This window comes from Coprinopsis cinerea, assembly GCF_000182895.1.
Source record: "Coprinopsis cinerea okayama7#130 chromosome 2 map unlocalized cont3.2, whole genome shotgun sequence".
Classification (NCBI taxonomy): Eukaryota; Fungi; Basidiomycota; class Agaricomycetes; order Agaricales; family Psathyrellaceae; genus Coprinopsis; species Coprinopsis cinerea.
The window spans coordinates 849,295-863,044 of record NW_003307543.1 but is presented as its reverse complement, the minus strand read 5'-3'; the positions used below and the strand labels follow the sequence as shown (position 1 = coordinate 863,044).

General features: G+C 51.6%; 6 protein-coding genes across 6 annotated transcripts; 2 read left to right on the top strand and 4 right to left on the bottom strand.

Annotated features, from left to right (window-relative positions):
* Window positions 1-459: 459 nt before the first annotated feature.
* On the top strand, window positions 460-3,372 carry CC1G_01062 (hypothetical protein; the record flags this gene model as incomplete). The annotated part of the gene is made up of 4 exons (XM_001832948.2): window positions 460-627; window positions 680-1,486; window positions 1,536-2,992; window positions 3,051-3,372. The coding sequence occupies 4 exons, from the start codon at window positions 460-462 to the stop codon at window positions 3,370-3,372; spliced, it is 2,754 nt and encodes a 917-aa protein (XP_001833000.2).
* Window positions 3,373-4,475: 1,103 nt separating this feature from the next.
* Window positions 4,476-5,648, bottom strand: CC1G_01061 (hypothetical protein; the record flags this gene model as incomplete). Its single annotated transcript, XM_001832947.2, has 3 exons — window positions 5,287-5,648; window positions 4,889-5,231; window positions 4,476-4,839 (listed from the first exon to the last, which is right to left on the bottom strand). Exons 1-3 carry the CDS (start codon window positions 5,633-5,635, stop codon window positions 4,476-4,478), a joined length of 1,056 nt encoding a protein of 351 aa, XP_001832999.2. The 5' UTR covers window positions 5,636-5,648.
* Window positions 5,649-6,561: 913 nt separating this feature from the next.
* CC1G_01060 (UGT1) lies at window positions 6,562-8,120 on the top strand (the record flags this gene model as incomplete). Its single annotated transcript, XM_001832946.1, has 2 exons — window positions 6,562-6,764; window positions 6,818-8,120. 2 exons carry the CDS (start codon window positions 6,562-6,564, stop codon window positions 8,118-8,120), a joined length of 1,506 nt encoding a protein of 501 aa, XP_001832998.1.
* Window positions 8,121-8,896: 776 nt separating this feature from the next.
* On the bottom strand, window positions 8,897-10,886 carry CC1G_01059 (pantetheine-phosphate adenylyltransferase; the record flags this gene model as incomplete). The annotated part of the gene is made up of 7 exons (XM_001832945.2): window positions 8,897-9,081; window positions 9,143-9,352; window positions 9,443-9,541; window positions 9,735-9,850; window positions 9,940-9,958; window positions 10,203-10,519; window positions 10,870-10,886. The coding sequence occupies 7 exons, from the start codon at window positions 10,884-10,886 to the stop codon at window positions 8,897-8,899; spliced, it is 963 nt and encodes a 320-aa protein (XP_001832997.2).
* A 469-nt stretch (window positions 10,887-11,355) lies between these two features.
* On the bottom strand, window positions 11,356-12,060 carry CC1G_01058 (hypothetical protein; the record flags this gene model as incomplete). The annotated part of the gene is made up of 3 exons (XM_001832944.2): window positions 11,356-11,490; window positions 11,557-11,673; window positions 11,728-12,060. 3 exons carry the CDS (start codon window positions 12,058-12,060, stop codon window positions 11,356-11,358), a joined length of 585 nt encoding a protein of 194 aa, XP_001832996.2.
* A 631-nt stretch (window positions 12,061-12,691) lies between these two features.
* CC1G_01057 (hypothetical protein) lies at window positions 12,692-13,520 on the bottom strand (the record flags this gene model as incomplete). Its single annotated transcript, XM_001832943.2, has 3 exons — window positions 12,692-13,176; window positions 13,233-13,391; window positions 13,472-13,520. The coding sequence occupies 3 exons, from the start codon at window positions 13,518-13,520 to the stop codon at window positions 12,692-12,694; spliced, it is 693 nt and encodes a 230-aa protein (XP_001832995.2).
* Window positions 13,521-13,750: the final 230 nt, after the last annotated feature.

The window sequence follows — 13,750 nt, the reverse complement described above, 5'->3', positions numbered from 1 at the left end:
GAGGGGTCTCCTACGCAATCTCTCATGTGCCACCCTTACCTCCGGAACGACCTCAACGGTCCTGGACCCGTCTAAAATATTCACTATACCCTCGTGTATTTAATGTTCTGGCTTTGAATACGATCTGTCAAATGCAAGATATCGGATCCACTGGGAATTGATGGCCGGTTCGGGTTCAGGTTCGGGTTCGAGGTTCACTTGGCGTGCACGTGACCTACTTCCCACAACAGGGTGGTCGGACCTCGAGCTCGTCGTCACCGTCGACGACGCTCTCGTTGTTCCCCCTCGCGTTTATGACCCACTTTCGCAATTGTACGCTGAAACTAGACCATTAGTCGACGATGTGGACCTCTTTTCCGCCACGATAGGGTTGCCAAAGGAACGAGGGAGCCAGGTATAAAACCGGTATGGGGTTCAAGTATTTCTGAGTACATTTCTTCGATTTTCATTGTTGTTTCCATGATTCCAGCTCCTCAACCTGCCGAAAACCCAACTATAACCGACGATCCTGTCGTCGTGCCTTTAACGCACTGTGCAAAGTGCAGTCAACCGTTGTCTGGCCTGCGGGTCTATCAAGGCCAAGGTGATGCCCAGTACCGGCACCTTCGAGGTTCCATCGTACAAACCGTAAGTTAAGTTTGTTGTCCGCAATTTCTTTCTGAAGCTCATGGGAGTATAGTGCAGCGACACGCCTCGTTGTAAATGGACGAAGTTCCATACACCTGCCTATGTCATGGAGGATGCAAATCAGCTCCTCTTTCGCTTGTGCAACCCCGGCCAGCCCCACGAAAACCGAGGTATTCTGCGCCGGACAAATGCCTTACCTGGTCCATCCCCCCCACGCCAGCGCCAACCACCACCTGCCCCGGTCTATCATCAGCCCTATGCGTACTACCCTCCTCCATTCTACGGCCCGCCAGCAACCCAACCGCCACCTCATCTATCAACTCAACCACCAATAGCACCCCCACCTCTTTCCCAGCCCCAACCCCAAAGTGCATCGTCGTTCTGCGCCACGGATAGTTGCAAATTACGCAACGGCTCTCGCACTCCCGGGAACCAGGGATGCATCGAACGCAAGTGTAAAACTTGCTGTTCGCTGGCATACACACATTCTCGGGAGAATAATCTCTCCCGCGAACGTTGTGTTCCCCACAAGTTTCCCGAGCTCTTTGCCGTTCACCAGCCCTCTTCCCAACAGCATCCCATTCAACAGCCGCAAACCCCGGAAGCTCCGACGCCAAACCAAGGTCCACGCCCGCATTCGCCCACACCGCCTGTCCACGAAGATCAATCAGTACCAATCCTCTCTCAACCTCAAGCAGCGATGGAGAGGAGGAGGGAGCTCGCGCAGCCAATGGCAAAGGAGTGGATGGATGCTCGGAACGAGGAAATGAAGAAGGAGTCGTCGAAATCAATGAAGACCCGGCAGCAAGAGCTGGAGAATCTTGAACGACGAACGGTTACATTGGTCATATACCACACAGTACGTCCTATTGAGATATTTGACGCTGATTTCGACTGATTATCTTCAGGCTGGCCAACCGCCTCTCGTTTATAGGTCAGCTGTGAAATCGTGGCCCAAGGCGCAGTTGAAGGACTTCCCTTCGCTGATGCGGGGTCTCAAGCTCGATGACGATTCCGTCATCGATGTCTTCTCTGGCACTGAGTGGTATACTGCCACGCCAGACACCGTTATTCCTGTCGAGTTTGGATGTCGGCTGCTCATCCGCGCTCGTCCTGACTGGATCACCCCGCTCACCGACATGGACTGCCCCGGCATTGCTCAAGAGTATGACCAACAGCCTCAGCGACGACCATCGGGCAACAAGCGCTCTGCCCACGTCATGGCTTCGCCTCTACAGAAAGCACCTCGACTTGCGAACACACCATCTGCAACCACCCTCCGCCCTCAGCCATTACCTCTCTCCAAAGTCTACTCGCCATCACGGTCGCCGTCTCCGCCAACGTCGCCATCTCCTGTTGTCGCCCCTGCTGTTGTCGCCCCTGTCCATCGAGAACCATTACGTCCGGCCCCGTTTCCGCTCACAACACCATCTATCGATGTCCCGATGAGATCTGTAGTACCCAAGTCCGTCGATAGACACGTGTATTACCCTGTCCATAAGAAATCAAATGCAGTATTTCCAATGGACTATTACATGTGCGATGTCATCGATGGGCTCAAGCACCTGAAGTATTTGAAGGATCACAAAGGCCAACCAGTCAAGTCCATGTTTTCGAAGGTGTTCATTGGTGCCAAATACGTGAAATCGCAGCACTTCAACTATCGCAAACATTGGTCGGAGCCGCTCTCGTCTCTCGTGAAGAGATACATCAGCTACGGGAAGGGGAGAAAGGGAGCATTTTCACTATACATGGCAGATTTCAAGAGGGGAGCCTCTGGGACCACGTCATCTGAATCAGAATTCTCAGATGAAAGCGAGGTTGAGGTCGTGGGGTCAACGACAAACAAGGGGAAGGAGACGGAGATCAATCGTGGTGATGGGGATGGGGATGGCCCGGATGGGCAAGGGGATGATGACGCTGTTTCTCAGCCATACCTTCGCGGGGACATCGACAACGACAAAGGGAGCAATCAGTTATGCCCATTTTGCGACAACCCGCTGCCGGCCAATCTCAGTCCCAATCTCAAGTGTGAGCTTGAGCGACTTGTTAAACAGTCCACGCCAGACCCTCTCCCACATAACCCCGGGCATCGCAGTGCTTCTTTCCGACTCTACATTCACTTTTGCGCTAAGCACAAGCACGAGGGCGACAGACCTAAAGCTGTTGCGCATGGCTGGCCATCAACAATAAATTTCACATCACTTCCAGGTCGCATCCGTTCATACAAGGACGAAATCTACGGGATCATCGATGATCCCGAAGCAAGTGAATTCTTTACCCTGGCCTGTGAATCTCGCCGGCCATCATCCTCTCGTGCTGGACCCCAAGGCTATGACACATTCACTCAACTAGGAGCAGGATAGTACGTCAATTTCCCTGATTATTCTCTCTGATCCCAGCACTGACACTGTTTTCAAAAGTTACGGCGAGAAGGGAATGGTCATCATGACTCAAACTCTGCGTGAAATGTTTCCGGATAAAACATTCCCTTTGGATGCTTTTGCCCCGCTATCGTACCATGAGGCGATCGAAGTGCTCGTGTCTGAGACGGCGACATTTCTAATTATGGATGATCTCAAGCTTTCCCCGGAGGAGGCAGTGGAGGTCCTTAGAGAGAGTCGAGCATATGGCATTGGACAGTTCCCATATGATGATGGGAAAGTTTCGGTGAAGGAGGAGCCATGCGACGTGACAGTAGTCAAACTTGGAGATGTGATAGATTTAACTGTCGATTCTGATTGATTTATATACATGTAGCTATACATCTTTCTTTAATAAAACCTTTCGAGGAATATTATAAGGGTTCTGGCCCTTAGCCTTTAGCTCGTGCACCAGAAAACGATTACGACGATTAATCATTTCATCAAGAAAAAAGTCATACCGAATCGCAGTCATACCCCGCACTACAGGCAAGAACCCTCCAAACCATACATTTGCCTGCTCGGCAGCGGAAGAGTTGAAGCGCCATTTCCCATTCTCCTTCAAGAGATCCTCCCATCGCACCGGGTTACAGAGCCTGTTGCACTCTGTATCACCTTCCTTGTGCTTCGCCTTGAAGTGGAACACATCTACCGGCATCGCACAGTCTTCAAAATAGTTCCGAAGGTGGGGGTCGGGGTCGTTCTCGAGCATGGACCGAATCTTGCAATTGTTGTCATGCCAGATGACGCGCGGAAGGGATTCCTTGGTTGGAAATAATTTCATGAGAAAATGCTGTTAAGAAATGACTATCAGTTGTGAAACAAGGGAATTAACACCGTCACTGAGAGGAGACATGAAAGAAACACGTACGCGGACCCCATTGGGTGCTTCCGACCCATAGAAAGTTGCCCTTCCTAAAATAACACCACACGATGCAACACATAGCTCTTCATTATGGGTCAGGCGGCGTCCAAACCGTGCACGTAAAGCCCGATTGCCCCCCTCCCGTTTCCCATCACACACACCATCCTTATCGACTTCGATCACTTCGTCGGTTAGATTGCTGGCCCCAAGTTGGCCTTGCTTCCGTGCTTCTATGCCGTCCAATGAGAGTGAATCGTCGAGCTGGTGACCGCCAGCTCGTGCCAGCCGCCGCTTGAGCTGAAAGATGGCCTTGTTCTCGGAGAGCAGCCATGCTTCTAGCGCCCGGTGCTCGCGGTCAGAGCACGTACGAAACCCCTGCTCAGCCTCCTCTGAGCAGGAAGTAACGCAGCACTCATTTTCCTTTGAGCGATGGACTGCGCAAAAGCGGTGGCGAATGCTCTCCAGAGGCTGCTGGCAGTCGTGAACTCCACAGCACGGGCGCCCAACGCTAACACCGTCGACAACAACGGATCGGATGACGGCTATCATTAATCATCTCGTTAGCTGTGGGCCAACACGGCGAGACCCAAATACATACCTTCCCCTCCATCCTCCGATTTCTTAATCCAAGAGCACAGATCACAGGCGTGGTTCCAGTGCTCCTGCCCAGTCCCAACCATGCGTAAGTTCCTCTCGTAGAGACCCTTATTTAGGCGGTCCGCCTGACTTGGTGCTTGGTGGTCGAGCTTGAGGACTGTGTCATTCTCCACCGAGTCTTCGAGCAACCAGAACAAGAATAAAGCGTCCCAGACACTTTCCGCATCAAGCTTGTGTTCAAGGCGGTATGCTGATGACAGAAAGGCCTGTACAGTCTTGTTGGCAATGCTGTCGTTGAACACTCGAGCACAGTTGCTCGCCGACACCCTGGTGTACTTGTGAGTACGGGTCATGCATCATTGAAGAAATATCTCACCCAGCATTGACCATCATGGATGAGAAGATTTCGCAAGTCTTTCGATCGACAAACGAGTGTTCCTTGCATTGAATATACCGCGGAGGGGAGGTGTAATAGGTTCGGGTTGTTGCCTTGTCGTGAACGTAGTAATTGGGATAGTATCGCGTATGACAGCCCCTGCAGTACAGTGATACAAGAGCACCGGGGACCGGCCCAAAGTCGTGCGTGAAGACGGTAACATCATACTCGGAAGGCTCGGTCAGCTCTCGACGACGATGGAGCGCATTCTTGCTTCGATTGACTGGCTGTGTGCAGTTCGGGTCGAGACACACACGGGTGGGTGGTAGCAGGAAGAAGAACGCTAGAATAAAAAATCAGAAGCAGCAAAAGGGTTATTATTCCAAAGCAACACGCACGTAGATTTCGAGACTGGCCATGCTCAAGGAATAGCGGAACATATCTGTGGCCCAGCTGCCTATGAACCTCCTCATCCCACTCTTCGTCCCAAATAGCATCGCGAAGCACCTCCCAGAGTAGCTTGACAGCATTCCTTTCCAATCTTAGGGCGACTCGAATAAAGTCCAGGATATAAACGGGCGGGGTTGGGAGGGAAGACTGGTCGTATGGGGACTGGAGTAACGACAGTGGGAGCTTCAGAAGGTACACCAGTTCGGAGAACTTCACAACGTCATCGAATTCGAGTTTGCGGGTGAGGTGTGGATATTCTGATAGAACTTCTATAAGGCGAGCGACTGGAAGAGGCATGGTGGTGAGTAGGGTAACGAAAAGGAAGAAAGGCTGACCTCACAGGCTCAGATTCATGGTATTTAAGGCCTGCGCTCAATGTGAGACAGACAAGCGCGAGCAGCAATGCAAGAGACGAGGGGGAGGAAGTGAAAGGAGAACAAGAGAACAAGACGAGTCAGACCTTGGTCAGACCGTTGAGGAGCGCATTTCGGGAATGACACAGCCACGTCACCCGTTGAATTTCCTTTTTCTTCATCTGGCATCAGTTAGCCCTACCGGTCCTGAATTCGCCCACTTGCTGCTAACCACGTCGACTTATAACGATTTCGCTCTGAACCTCGAACCTCGAACCTGAACTTGAACCTGAACCTGAACCGAGGTTCATTCCCAGTCGATCCGATACCCTCGTCAAATGGCATCCCGGGCTAGTCGGGCCCATGTGCCTCTGGACTTGCAGTCCTTCAGGGACCCTGTGGCTTGAGTTTGTGGATAAACGCAGACTTGGCGATATCGGCGGAAGGAGAATTATAATTAGCGCTCCCTCGTGGGAAGAGGAGTTTGGAATCTCGCCCTTTTCCTCCAACAGCGCAGGTAGAGTACTGCCCTCCAACACCGGGACGTCTGACAGGACTCAGCTCTCGTCGCCCCTTCAAGAACACGGTGAGCAAGACCCTTTGATCATCGTCCGACTCAGGCTCAAGTTGCAGCTCCGTAGCGTTGAGGTGCCACAGGTCCTAGTATCCCTTTCCAAGTAACGACCGCGACGTTTCATCGACTCTGATCACGTCCACGACACGACAAGGGCGGGCTTTCGCATTCCTCAAGAACCACCCTGTACGTTCAATCCAACTTTGTGCTGTGGCCAACGCGCTTACACAAGGTTTTGAAACAAGTCTGTAACGACCTATCACGACTCTTTAGAAATCTGGTCTAGTTTCAAAAGGATGTACCAGCGTCCCCAACCGACTGTACGAACGAAAACAGGATCGATGAGCACTTCCTCTCCCCGTGTCTCCCCTTTACTGCCGTCTGCAGCGGTAGCATACTCTGAAAAACACGGTTATGGCCCAACAGCCAACGGCGCAACCCCGCAACTCGACAACCAAGCCATGCCGACAATATTGGGTATGCCGCTCAAATATGTTTCGTACGTTGCATTTTCCAGGCGTGTCCAAGGTGAAATCTAACTCTACCATCCAGTCTCGTCACCCTCGCTGTTCAAAACGCCTCGCTCTCGATTGTCATGCACTATTCACGCGTCTCAACACCCGCCCATCTCGCATATTCACCAGCTTCGGCGGTCCTGTTCAACGAAATCCTAAAAGGAACGATATCATTCTTCATGGCCGTGTCCAACTCGCCTCTCCTGAAAGACAACCCTTCGACACGGCAGACACATCGGTCACTCTCCAGCTACGTCCGGCTATGGTTGTCAGCTGTGCAGGACGTATGGGCAGAGATACTCAGTCCAGATTGCTGGAAACTCTCCATACCCGCCATCCTCTATGTGATCCAGAACTCGCTCCAGTTTGTCGCGATCAGCAACCTCCCAGTGGCGACTTTCCAAGTCACGTATCAGATGAAGATCCTGACCACCGCGGCCTTTTCTGTTGCCTTGCTCCGGAAGAAGCTCTCTGGCGTGAAATGGCTGTCCCTGTTCTTCTTGGCGGTAGGAGTCGGGATTGTCCAAATTCAATCGACAGGGTCTTCGAGAAGTTCGGGTAGCCATGGCGTGGGCAGTGCGCACGAGTTCCATGCTCATGTTATGAACCCTTGGAAAGGGTTTGGAGCCGTTACTGCTGCTTGCTTCACTTCCGGCTTGGCAGGTGTTTATTTCGAGATGGTGTTGAAGAACTCGAAGGCGGATTTGTGGGTGCGGAACGTGCAATTGTCGCTCTTCTCCCTCATCCCAGCTCTTCTGCCAATACTCTATGCCCCGACTCCCGTCGGTTCGAGGGGGTTCATCCTCGACCTCTTCAGGAACTTTGGACCCTGGGCATGGGCGACAGTTGCCATCCAGGTCTTAGGCGGCTTGATCACGGCAATCGTCATCAAGTACTCGGACAACATCATGAAAGGCTTCGCTACCAGTCTCTCCATCGTCCTCTCCTTCCTCGCCTCCGTCATCCTCTTCGACTTCAAAATCACCTTCTCCTTCCTCATCGGCGCCACCACCGTCCTTTGCGCCACATGGATGTATAACCAACCCGCTGGCAAGGAGCCCAAGTTTTCGCTCACGGGCAATTCGACTGCTTCGCCGATCATCCAGAAAGCACCGTTGAGCTCGCCTATTATTGGTGAGACTGGGTTTTCGAGGAAGAGTGGAGGGGGTAAGAGGAGTCATTCGAGGGGGAATTCGATATCCACTGCGACTCCTATGCTGAACCAGGCGGAGGGCTACTTTGGGGATAGTGCGACTGTGGATTCCGGGTTGATTGGCGGGTCGCCGTTGGCTGGCACGAGAGCTGGGAGCCCAAGGTATAGTCTAATCGGAAAGTCATAGGACTTGCCCATTTCTTTTTGACGCTTCCGCTTCCTTTCCCGTTGTTCACGCACGCCTTTTGCCCGTTGGTCACCCTATCAACCCCTCCTAATGCCTTACCATATCTTGTTGTGCTCCTAATCTGCGTTCATTACCGTCCTTGTTATCCTCTCTCTCTATAATTGGGTATATTCGCGCAGCTCGCTTTCGAGATTCCTTTCTTCCGTTAGTACTTCCAACCTGTTGGAATCATTGACGCAGTTTTCCAAAGTACAGTACACCTATTTTTGATTTTTCTCTAATTCGCTGCGGCTGCGGTGTCATGATGTCTGTGCAACTTTCTTTAGTACTTTAGTATTAGTAGTCGCCAATATTCCAATGCCTTCTAGTTTGTCAGTGACCTTAGATATCCTGAACTAATGCGTAATGATCAATTGAATTTCGTTTCTTGGATAGGGCTCAGTACTAGATACACGAGATCGGTCACAAATGGGCATGGGCTTCCCAGAAGCACGCCGTTAGGCGCCCGACAGGTCTTATTTAACGCCCAAAGGCAATGGCCACGCCTGCCGCCTCGTGCGGCGATGCCAACTGGAGCTCGTTTCTGAAGCGGTGGAAACGCGACGGACGATATAAAATAGATAGGCTATGATACATTATATTTACATCAAGTTATGTATTTCAGTTATCAAGTTATGTATTTCAGTTAAATGGTTTAAAGCGACTGAGTCCATTGCATAGCGAGGGAGTCTGGGTCTCCGACAACGATAGATAGATCGGAACAATGCTTCAGCACTTCAAAGCCCTTCCTTCTCCTTCTTCTTCCTCTCATCAACCCATCCTCTGATGAACGTGCTGCTCAACTTGTTCTTCCCAAGCCACACAGCATCATCATGATCCAAACTCTCCTCAGTAGCACTTATCACGTCAATGACGAATGTCTCAAGTGGAGGAAGGTTTTGAGATGCACGATGCGTCGCAACTGGAAAGTGGGTGCAAACATGAGGCATGTGTGGACCTGACACAATAGCTCGGTTACTCACCCATTTCGCCACCCTTCTTCGTCTCTCGGCTGATGACCAATGCCTGCACGTCAGGGTCCCAACCAGTAGGACCATACACGTCGCTAATCTCGACGACATCGTACTCCAACCCCTTCTTGAATAGCTGGAGGAACTGCTTAACATGGGAAATGCGGAGGGAGAGTGGTTGGATGAGATGGGCGTGCGGTTTGTTTTTGAGAAGAGTGTCGGCTGAATGGAGCAGAAATGTACGTTGCGGGTCAGCAAAAGATTATATGGAAGGCAGCAGATACGCGAAATGAAACAAGAAATGAGACCCACATGTTACGCCGACAATGACCTTCCGACTTGCGATCCAGGCGCCCATCGAGAGTAGAATCTTGTGTCCGGCATGCAAATGGTCAAACGTGCCTCCGAGGGCTACAACCGGATAAAACGGTGGCCTGTGGGGCTTCAGCTTTAGTTTGATATGTCTCGGTGAGGTTGGTGATGGAGGTGCGTTTGAAGGAGAGGCGGATGAATCCTTGAAGGAGGACGAGAGCGGTGATGGCGAATGTGCCGAGTGTGCATGAAGCCGGGGTGAGGACTTGGACTCTTCATGGGCGACGTTTACAGCCGAGATTTGTTCGTGCGTCGGGTGTGGAGAAGAAGGGCAGACGTTGATTGTGGTCAGGGAGTCGGAGGCTGTAGAGGGAGCCCCTGTTTCCGCGGAACCATTTGTGCCGGCTACTGGAAGGTTGCTGAGACCCGGTAAGACCTCGCCCGAGGATGTAGAATCGGGTTCGGAAGTGGGGTCCCCGGTAGTGGTCGCTGCTGACTGACCGTTGGTTTTGGGTGCTGGGGACGGCGAAGGTGAGACTGAGGGAACTGCAGAAGCTTCATGTGCGATGTTTTCGTCAAGTGGCGTTTCAACTCTCGTCAGGTGAGCATAGGAGGACGAGGATAGGTGAGGTTCGGGGTGAAGGTCTCCTGAAGCAAGATAAGACGTCCTCAGTGTGGACAGCGACGGCGGTAGTGGTGTGGGTATCGAGTCTGGGATCTTGTTCAACATCTGCATATGGTGAAAGAACCGAGAACAGACCTCCGCTGACTCGAAACACAATCTCGGGTTTGCCAACTCCTTCCACAAAGCTGGTATCATTGAAAAGATCCTCGTTGAAGCCTTTCAAGAGTACGACAATGTCCATTAGGATCTTGCCATGTTCTTGAGCAGTCTTCGTTGCTTGAACGTATACGAAGGTCAGGAGCCGCTGAACAGCATTGAAGTTTGTCTCGTCGGTATGCGAAATGGCTTGTTTTTCTGGGTACGAGAGGCGACGCCTATGGCCTTTCACGGATTCGTCGTTGGCATCTTGATTTGTGGTGGACACGGCTTCAAGAGGGATTACGTTGAAGAACCTGGAGAACAAGACGATGACGAGTCTCTCCTTTGTCAATGCTGTGGCTGTGTGTATGACTGGAGAAAGGAAATGAGGAGGGGAAAGGGTTGGGAGTGTTGCCAGGACCAGAGCCTGGTTAAAGGATTCAGTGCTTATGGACATGCTCGCATCTAATCAACCTCACCCATCCCCGCCCGACGCCACCTTATGACGAGCGCCAAGTCATCGTGGGAATTATCCGGTGATACACGATTTCGATCATAACTGACGACACGCCGATCCCCGCCCTATGTGGAACAGTTCCACTCCCTGGTCACTAGATCAGGTAATGCGATTGTCTGTCGGAGGCGGATATAGTATTGTGCTTACTGTGCTTTGTAGTACATCTGCTCGTTCTCATCGGCCCTTACTTACTATACATGTTTTCGAGGCGAATTAATACCGACCGCGGAGGGACTGTAACCGTTGGGCGCTACTTTCTCGACGCTCAGCCTTGCTAGCCTCATACATGGCACTAGATAAAATCGTTTCATTAGGCTCGTAACATAATCATAAGAAAATACAATAAAAATAAGGCTAGAAATAAAGAAGGATGGGTGCCTCTAAGGTCTATGTGGCGAGATGGTCTACAGATGCGAGTGGGTTGAATGAGTGTCTATGCCGTTGAAGGTGTGCTGGAAAAATGCTAGAAATGCAGGGTGAGAAGTCAATGGAAATGCTGTGGCGTGAGCGGAAGGCGTAATGAGCGTCGTTAGTTGCGTTGTTAGTTGAAGGTCGTTAGTTGAAGTCTGAAGACTGGGTGATGCAACCAGGCATCAAATAAGAAAACAGCAACAGCGCGGCGTGGATGAGGAATTAGAGCCTGTCGATTGCGATATCCAGCTGCCAATTGTCGTCGAAGAGGTGGTACAAACCAACAAGAACAACTTGGTCGAACCGAATACCTGCGATCGTATATTTCGAAGATGTGCATGGCTGGGTCCTCATGGTCTGAACGTATACAAGCATAGTCAGCAACGGGGCTTCATAGACACAGCTGTTGAAGGGATGACTTACGTCAACAAAGCTGGAGAGCGCTTCAGCGACTCGCTGTCCGAGCTGAGCTCGGGTAAATCCAGAGGAAGGAACGTTTACGACACGAACCCACGCATTGGTATTGCTGTATCCAGGCCACTGCAAATTCTGTGAGCATCGTCTCGACAAGCATGAAATCAGGATATCACATACCATAATGCGAAGGTTGATCCTTCGGGTGCCAATTAGAACCACGTCGTCCGGGCCTGACATTTTCGATTTTTGGCTAGAGATACACAAATTCTTCAGTACGACCATGGGAATACCTTGGTTGACATAGCCAGCAAGGTCGAACAGGATAGGCGGGGGGGATTGCTTTTGGCGAATGGCTTTATGCCACCTCGACGCGTAGTCGAAGGCATGCTGGGGAAGGCGTCCACGATGGAGGAAAAGGAAATTGCGATAAACTCCCCCGATGAGAGTGCATCCTTGCGGATCATCATCTGGGATCGTGAAGGGAGTTCCGTGGAGAGGGTTAAGACTCATTTCGTAAACAGGGTAGAAGCTGGAGAGGATTATGACTGAAGGTTTAATGGAGAGGTCTCCTTTTAAACAGGCCAGAGCTTTGGTATGCCATTGTTGGATTGACCTCTCCGACTCACAAAACTGATGTGTTAGAGCGCAACCTGGCCTTGCGCATTGACGCCCGTGTCAAAGCGCAGTTCTTCTAAAAGGACCAAAGCAATTGACAGGTGTACAAGCGGTTTGTTTTCGTTTGCAATTAGTTCGAAACAGCAAAATATCCGAGTGAGAGACGAGATCTACACACTGCTCGTTGGCCCGAGTCGAGAGCCCACGTATCTCTCGTCGTAAGAACACTGGGCCTCGTTAACTTCTGAATATGCAAAGTTTCAATTGGGTGGCTCCTCAAATCTTTCCGGTGGTTCCATAAGAGTCCAGTGCCTCGACTTCGTTCGGCGCTTCCCGAAAAAAGGGCCAACGAAACAACGAAAACTTGGTCTCGGACCTTTTAGTCATGCGCGAAGCCACGGGCGCTTAACGATGAGTCTCGACGTACCGACGCGTACGCCTGTCGTTACTCTTGTTTCCATTTCACTGACAATGGAGGAACAGCTGGTATAAGCACAGACCAAATAGATAGTCTACAGCTACCTCCTTATACTAGCCCATCATGGTGTAACAAGGTGGCAAAGAGCTTGACCAAGAGCACCCCAGCGGCGAGGTGTGCTTTCAAGGACACAAGGACGCCCTCCGAGCTATCATCTCCGCCTGGCAAAGACGGCTCTGGATTGGCAGGGAATGCCCCACTCGCACTTCCACTCTCGCTTTGTCTATCCGCAGGCGTCGTTTCAGGCAGTGCGTCCGAGGTCGGAGAGGGCGTTGGGCTACGAGAGGAATCATCCCCAGGTGTATTCGAACTCTCAGGGAGAGATGCTGTTGGGGAAACGTCGACCGTCGTACTCCCTCCGCCTTGGACCTCAACCCGGGTCACAAACTCCGTCTGAACGGCTGTGCTCCCTTGAGCAACGATAGTGCACAAAGCAAACTGGTCCGAGAAGGTGCATTCTTGGCCTATCGCAAAGTTCGCGGCAGAATTGGAATACGTGAATGACACATCCTGCGAGCCTTCGACAAGTGTTGCTGGAGATACAAACGTTCAGCGTACTACCCTACTGTGATACAGGAGATGGACGCACCAGTACCAACGAACTCCACTCCGGGCGTGAAACCCGCTGAAGGTTGCCCTTGCTGCAGAATCCAAGTTGTCCTCCCCCGCTCATCGACCCCAGCAATGTTCGCGCTAACAGGCTGGGGGTCAAATCCGGGTATATACAGCCAGGTCTGAGCTAGGACATCTAGATAACAGCGAGATTAAAACCATTCAGAATTCCATATTCCGCCTTGTGCGCACGACACGGAACAGCCGCCAGCGTACCAGGAAGGACAAGGAGAGTCGCCAACGTCGGAATCTGGATAGAGAGCATCATAAGGCTCGAGCTGGGCGTTGTCGTCGTTGGCTACTATCGAGGTTGCTCCGTCGTGGTTCCGGTTCAAGGTGCTCAAGCCAGGCACACAGCGCGCTGGAAAATGGTCACCAGGCCAATGACGTAACCTCATTGCTGCACGAGATAGGGGCCTCGACCTAGATGTGATGACTGTCCCCGTGTATGATACAACATAGGCATTTTGCTACTACGTAAAGCAAACAAGGTAT